The sequence below is a fragment of the Lactuca sativa genome, chromosome 7 (assembly GCF_002870075.4).
Source record: "Lactuca sativa cultivar Salinas chromosome 7, Lsat_Salinas_v11, whole genome shotgun sequence".
NCBI lineage: Eukaryota > Viridiplantae > Streptophyta > Magnoliopsida > Asterales > Asteraceae > Lactuca > Lactuca sativa.
Genome location: NC_056629.2, coordinates 33,891,064 through 33,898,652, shown reverse-complemented (window position 1 = coordinate 33,898,652; position 7,589 = coordinate 33,891,064). Strand labels below are relative to the sequence as shown.

At 31.6% G+C, this 7,589-nt stretch overlaps 1 protein-coding gene across 2 annotated transcripts; it reads left to right on the top strand.

Moving 5' to 3' along the window:
- The first annotated feature begins 3,557 nt into the window (after positions 1-3,557).
- On the top strand, positions 3,558-7,463 carry LOC111880679 (O-fucosyltransferase 8). 2 transcript variants are annotated; one of them, XM_023877096.3, is made up of 10 exons: positions 3,558-3,913; positions 4,974-5,051; positions 5,154-5,253; positions 5,372-5,442; positions 5,554-5,642; positions 5,743-5,863; positions 5,973-6,116; positions 6,195-6,541; positions 6,647-6,887; positions 7,001-7,463. In XM_023877096.3, exons 2-10 carry the CDS (start codon positions 5,007-5,009, stop codon positions 7,313-7,315), a joined length of 1,473 nt encoding a protein of 490 aa, XP_023732864.1. In that variant the 5' UTR covers positions 3,558-3,913; positions 4,974-5,006; the 3' UTR covers positions 7,316-7,463. The 2 variants fall into 2 exon arrangements, with proteins under 2 accessions (XP_023732864.1, XP_023732863.1); XM_023877095.3 differs by having other exon boundaries at positions 3,558-4,666.
- The last annotated feature ends 126 nt before the right edge of the window (positions 7,464-7,589 follow it).

Genomic DNA, 7,589 nt, shown 5'->3' with positions numbered 1-7,589 from the left:
AAGAAAAAGAAGAAGACGGAGCAAGGCTGAAACTATAGTTGTGAATTTTAGCAGAAGATATCGTGTACGTGTTCTTGTGTTGCTATTGTCGATTCGGGAACATCTTTGCTTACGTACTGGTCCAACTGTAAATAATTTTGTTATGGTATTTTATATGTATTTTATTTTGTATTTTGTATGACATTAACTTTTGTGTAATGGATTGTACTTTTTGTATATGGTATTATATTTTCTATTATGAGACATGAAATGCAAATTTAATTCGAAAAATAGTAAATCTATAAATAAATTTTTTTTAAAAATAAAAATAAAAATTACGATACGCAAAAATGTGTGTCATCTTCATTTATGACATGGCCTTTCTTGACAGCGGCTTTAATGATACGCATTGCGTGTCATAAATGCGTGTCGTAAATGCGCGTCGTCTCTCGTTATAACAGGGCCTTCCTTGACGCGCATTTGCGCGTCGTCTGAGCATTTTACGACGCGCAATGAGCGTCGTAAAAGATTGTTTTTCTAGTAGTGATTTTGAACTCTACCCCACCATATACTTCTGAAATTGGCATAAATATATGCCTTACACATTGTTTGTGTTTTACATGGGGTAGGATTTCCTTTGCAGCTTCAAGAAGACCCTAGTAATGACATAAAAAAATTAATTATTAATTACGATATATAGATACATATAAAGATATATAAATTTATAAATTACTTGTGTTGATCACAAATAACATATATACCCCTTCCATCTTTCAATACAAGATTATCATCAACCAATTCCAAAAAACCATTTCCAATTTGGCTTGTTGTTAATGTCAACAACAATCCAAGTTGTAGTTAACATTTCCCCTTTACACCTTCCTTTTAGAAAAGAACCATCAAGGTTAAACAACAACATTTTTCCATCATTATTTAATTGCCTTAAAACATATGTAAATTCTTGAAAAGTAATGGTGTTATTAGAGTTTACACTAACACTAACTTTAAATGTACTTCCTGATTGGATCTTATCAACTCTTGTGCATAATCCCATACATTAACATAGCGACCACTTAATTTTCCTTCAATTAAAGACATTGTCATACACCTTGCTATGTAACAGTTTCACGAAGATCATGTAATGAAATTTACTTTGGATAATGGTTTGTATTTGCTTACTTTAATTTTGGTTTTCTAATAACCTCCTTCAGAAATTGCCTTGATATACATGTTGGATTCATAAATGATGCAATATTAAAACCCCTAACACACTCATGTTTATCAACATTTTTTTAACTTGAAAAGACCTTTCAGTGGTACTCATTCAGTTTGCCTTAACAATAAAGGGACACTAAATTTTGTCTTAATTACCAACAACTAGTCTCCCATGATTACATTTCTTGAAACGGATATGATAACCATTATGGCGTAATTGGTTAAACATGTTTTATTTGGTGCGGTGATTCATGCCTCTCTCCACATACTAGTTTTATTTTATTTCATTTAACCTTTGGATTGTGGGTGTAGTACTCGAATCTAACTCCATCTTGTTCCTCGTTTACACGTGTCAATTATTTCGTATGATCTTCTTATTCATAGGTGTCATGTTTTATATCCTCTATGAAATCCCCTTCAACATTGTCCTATTCGGGGATTTATTAGGCATCATCTTGACTAAGGTGTTGTTTGTTTTTTGTCTGCATATCTTCTTAGTATCTTCTCTCTGCGCGACGCAGACGATGCACAGACATTAAGCTTCGTAGACTGTTTATGTTTTTGAAGACTACAAACCTCAAAAGGTATGCACGTCCTCTTCTTGGCACAAATGTGGACCAGAGTCTTCAAACCTCTTCAGACATCTTCTAGTCTAAAAAACACATATATCTTTGTTTTTGTTTTTTTTTACCTTAGATTTATTACAACTTTATCTATTATAAATAACTTTTAATAAAAAAAACTACAATACTAAAAGAAAAAAAGGTTTGGTGACACAATAATGACATTTGTGACAAATTTATAAATAATGATTTAATTACAATAAAGTCACTGAAGTTGTTTATATAGACATAAGAAAAAAAACTTAATATTTTCTTATATTTTTTGTGTCAAATTTTACAAAACATTATTTAATATGATATAATTCATTTCTTGTGAAAAATATTTATGCCCAGTTTTTAATTGATTTAATTGAAAAAGTAAAATGAAAATTTTCATTTAAAATCAAAAGTTTATTTGTATCCAATTTATGTGTTAAATATTTTATCCCTACTTATCAAATATATACATTAATTCATACCATTTTATTTTCACTTTTATACAATAATACATAAAAGTTGATCTACATTTGTTAATTATCTATAATAAAGTCATAAAATTATTGAAAAACTCTTTTAGTTTTTTTTTTTGAAATAAATTTAATTATATTTTAGTTTATTCTAATTGTCTGCAGATGTTAAAAACAAACAGTCTAACTGTAGACGTTTGCTCTACCTCTTCTACCCAAGGGCAAAGCTATGGTGTATCAAGGTGGGTCCTAGGACCCACCTAATTTTTTAATTTTATTTACTATCTATGTATATGAAAAAATTATGACCCACCTTGAAAAAAAATTAAGACATACCTTTTAGTATTTAGACAAATAAGATACAAATAATATAAGAAATGATGGAATGTTTTACTTAAATTTGCAAAGAATATGGTTAATTTTTATCAAAACCTATTCCAAATTGGAGACAAAGATAAAAAGTGGTAGTTATTTGATATTATAAATCGGATATCTCTACTCAAACTAGTAAAAATACATTATTGGCTGTAATTATAGGTAGTTGCAAGAAAACTTTTTAAAATGAAAATAAACCCATTTGTACTATACATATATATTGTAAAAGTCCGGTTTTAGGGGTCAAGTAGGCCGCTTTGTACTGGTTTTTAAGGTGTTCGAACGGTCCGGATGAACGCAAATCGGCCGCTTTTTACTGGTTCGACCCGCCCTGCCCTGCTATAAATATTTTTGTCTTTTCGTTTTACTTATATAAGGAACCATGTTCTTTTCTATTCTAGATTCGCCACTGCTTCTACCACAAAGGTCTGCAGATATGATCCACAGATTATAGACATTTTGTCATAGAAAAAACAAATCTAAGTGTGTTTAGAAAGTATCCTTGCATCTTGGGGTTTCTTTTTAAAGTCTTTGTCAAGTTAGAGAGTATCTTTGCATCTAGGGGTTTGTTTCTTTTTGAAGTTTTCATCCGTTCAATGTCTGTCAATATCTTCTCCATAGTCAATACTAAACACAAGAAATTGACTTTAGTGAATTAGTACTAACGATCAACAAACCAAGAAAAAGATAGATAACATGGATAATTTCACCAATTTTTACCTGCAATGTGTGGATTCCGTGGTTGTCGTTGCATCTTTGACTATTAGAGGGTAAAAAACCAAGTAAATGAGGACCAAGAAAAAAAAAAAAAAAAAAAAAAAAAGGAGGGAGAGTTATGTCAAAACCCATGTCATCTAATTTAGGCCACATAAGCACCGTTACCAGATAAATTATCGGAGGAATATGATGATTTGAATAATTTACCCGGTGATCTGTACTTTTTATAGAAAAAATAATTTTAAAACTCTTACGTTAATTTGTTATTATAAATTGTAGAACTGTTGAAATTGCGCAGGAGCAACCACCAAATTCCCAACGCCCAACGGATTGGCGTGATTCATCGCAACAATCAACTACAACTTCTGATGGCGATTTCTAGGGTTTTAGTTTTACACTTCCCAATTCGAAATTCTTGTTACAAAAGCTTCAACATAAGGTAGCATTTTTCAATGTTCTTCAGTCTGCTGTTCGGTGGGAAGTTGGTGCGTTGCAAATTGCAGATGTGATATTTCCCCTGCATTTGATGTTTTATATGTTTACAATCTCCATGACCAGGTCCGTTTACGCAACCTTCTCCTTTCTTCCTTTAAATATCTTATACATTACTTCATCACTATTTCTTTTTCTTTTATCCATCTATTGTTTGCCTTTCATTTTCACCTAATTTAGCTTCACTTCCAATCCAGAATTTGATGCTTCCTTTTTATCTTTATATTCTTTTTCCACAACAAACTCTGACATTCTCATTCCAACGATTTAAAATATATGATAATAGTGAGTGAAAGGAACACATGTCATGACTTATTAGTATCCCTATATAGAAAATTCAACTGAGGCTCTCTCAAATCAAATTGTTTGGAATGATAGTATGAATTAATGGGTATTTCATACTGTATATGAAACGTTTTTGAGAAGTGAAGCTCTTCATACATTATGGGGAAGTCAGGGTCTAAACATGGAGATGCTAATTCACCATGCGGGTCGTTTAAGTATCAGTTTAGGTATCAAAAAATGGTGCAAGGAAGTGATCCAACAAAGGGGAGGAGGGTGTCAGGAGGAGTCTACCAGTGGGATAAGCTTGAGTTGTTTAATGGATTAAGGAGTAACTCCATGAAATTAGGTTCTTTAAAGGGTGCTTATGTTGGCAAAAGGCATACTTGGATCCGTAAACATTTTTCATCACTTGTTTTCACACTTTTATTGATGGGTTTTCTTTTTCTTTTGGATTCTTTTATGGGTTCCATCTTTGAACCTTCGGTTCTTCAAAGTAATCCACCTCCCAAAAAATTGTCTACTGAAACTGAAATGGTATGTGTTTATGTGTTTCTTTTTTGGGTCTGCATCAGCAAAGGAAATTGACCAAAACCAATTGTCAATTAGTCTAATAACCAAATATCATATGTAAAAATGGGTTAAATGCAAGAAATAGCAATGCACTTCCATGGATTTGTTTATTATAACATTCTACTTTCATTTCTTCTTATTACAACATTTTATTTTCAAAAATCTACCAAGTTAGCAATCTCATCTGAATACAAAACATTTTTCACTTCTATAATTGGGTAGCTTTTTCAATATACAATGCCTTAACAAAGTAATGACTCTTTTCTTGAAGTTTGGAGATAAAAGTGGCAAAAATGTGGTGCAAATGTATGGTCACCTTGCAAGTATGGCTTCTGGTGCTCTTGCAGAGGTTTGATTACCATTTTGACCTTGCTCATTGCTCAATAAATAGCTTTTGTTTGTTTATAGTTGATATGTATTGTTATATGTTCATGAATAATTTCTAATACAGAGAGAGCTTAAACAAGAGGAATCAAGATTTTGGAAGGAATCTTATCGAAAAGCATCATTATGGAGTCCTTGTGCAGATAGAAAGGAATCAAGAAATACAGGTAAAAAAACTGATTTCAATGGCTAGATTGATAAAATGGTGAATTTCTTTCCATAATGAAATATTAGATTATGTTTTATATGATCTTTTTCATGATTTGTCAAATGTTGTTAGGACAGGAAATTTTCAAAGCAACACTGGTTATATATTGGTTAGTGCAAATGGAGGTCTAAATCAACAACGTGTTGCTGTAAGTAAAATGTTTTCCAATACTTTATTAACCATTTTGATCATTTTTATGCATATGATTGAAGGCTTTATGGAGTTTATTATATAAAAAAGTTTGTTACTTTTTATCTAGGTATGTAATGCTGTTGCTGTAGCATCATTATTAAATGCAACATTAGTTATTCCAAGGTTTCTTTACAGCAACGTATGGAAGGACCCAAGGTTTGTTACTCCAACTCTTTTTTTTTTAGTTGACTTATTTTTTCTTCTTTACATTTCCAAATTAAAAAATATAGTTTTGATGACTATGTTTATGATTCAGCCAGTTTGGTGATATCTATCAAGAAGATTATTTCATGAAAACATTGAAGGATGAAGTTAATATAGTAAAGGATCTCCCACCTCATTTGAAATCACTAAACTTCAAAGAAATCGGTAGTCTGGTATGTTGTCTTTTATTCCCTAATTTGCCCTCCATTAAAATAACAAAACAAGGAATATCAATATCTTACTCCAATTCTTTATGATAATGTTTTCACCATTGAATTTCAGATAACTGATGCAGATCTCACTAAAGAAGCAACACCAGTTGAATACATCAAGAAAATTCTTCCAATTTTATCAAAAAATGGAGTTGTTCACTTTCTTGGATATGGAAATCGCCTTGGATTTGATCCTATGCCTTCTGATCTTCAGGTTACATTACAATTATCAGATTTTCAAATTTCTTATATATTTTCATTCATACTAAATCTTATTTATTTTAATTTTCAGAGGCTAAGATGCAAATGTAATTACCATGCTTTGAAGTTTGTGCCAAAAATCCAAGAAATCGGTTCATTGTTGATTCGAAGAATAAGAAAATACAATGAGCCAAGGAACAAATTAGATAAGGAACTACTAGGAGATTTCATCACAAATCCTCAGTCAAAGTCAAAGTCAAACGGTCAAGATACAGATAGAGAACCACTTAAGTATCTTGCTTTGCATTTGAGATTTGAAGTTGACATGGTTGCCTACTCTTTATGTGATTTTGGTGGAGGAAAAATTGAGAAAGATGAACTTCAAACTTACAGAGAATCCCACTTTCCATTACTAATGCAACGATTGAAGAAGTCAAAGTGAGTATGTTGAAATTTAGGGTAAAAATGCATGAAATAAGAAACCTCAACATAATGGACAAATCATGGGGGTATATTTGTAATTTTTCTATGTGGTGATTGTAGGCCTATTTCACCAGAAGAATTAAGAATTTCAGGAAGATGTCCATTAACACCAGAAGAAGCTGCACTTGTTTTAGCTGCTCTTGGTTTCATGAGTGATACATATATTTATCTTGCTGGATCACAAATATATGGAGGAAAGTCAAGGTTACGCCCTTTGACCAATTTATATCCTCATTTGATCACAAAAGAGGATCTCCTTTCCCCTAATGAACTCGCACCTTTCAACAACTTTTCTTCTCAGGTACCTTAAATACACGAAATAGCAACATACTTTCTCTTACTTTTTTTATTTATTTATTTCTTATTCGAAATTTGATGAAAGTACATTGCTATTTCATGAATTTGGTTTTTTAGCTAGCAGCAGTGGACTTTATTGCATGTGCAACTTCAGATGTATTTGCAATAACAGATTCGGGAAGCCAATTATCTTCATTGGTTTTGGGTTTTAGAACATATTATGGTGGTGGAAATGCTCCAACTTTGAGACCTAATAAGAAGAGACTTGCTGAAGTGTTGTCAAAGAATAATAAAACTGTTATAAATTGGAATGATTTTGAAGCAAGAGTAAAGAATATGATAACTGAAGCACAAAGTGTTAGATTGAGGGGTTGGGGTCGAAGTATTTATAGACAACCAAGATGCCCTGAATGTATGTGTCGTTTTCAGTAATTGTTGTTCAAAAACAATCTCTTTTTGTTTTCTTCTGAGTTTTTAAGGTTGTCGTTTCCTCATTTTGCACATAAGAATGCTCTTTTGTTGTATTTTTTTGATAAACTTAAACAAAGGATTATGCACAAATTTAGACTTGTAATCACTATATCGATTGATGAGCATCTTTCAGAGATTAGGGGTTGAAGTAGAAATTTCTTTCAAAATTTGGACTTGTGATGCCCATGAAGGTAATAAGTTTTAATATATTTCTATTTCAAATTTCATCTTAAAA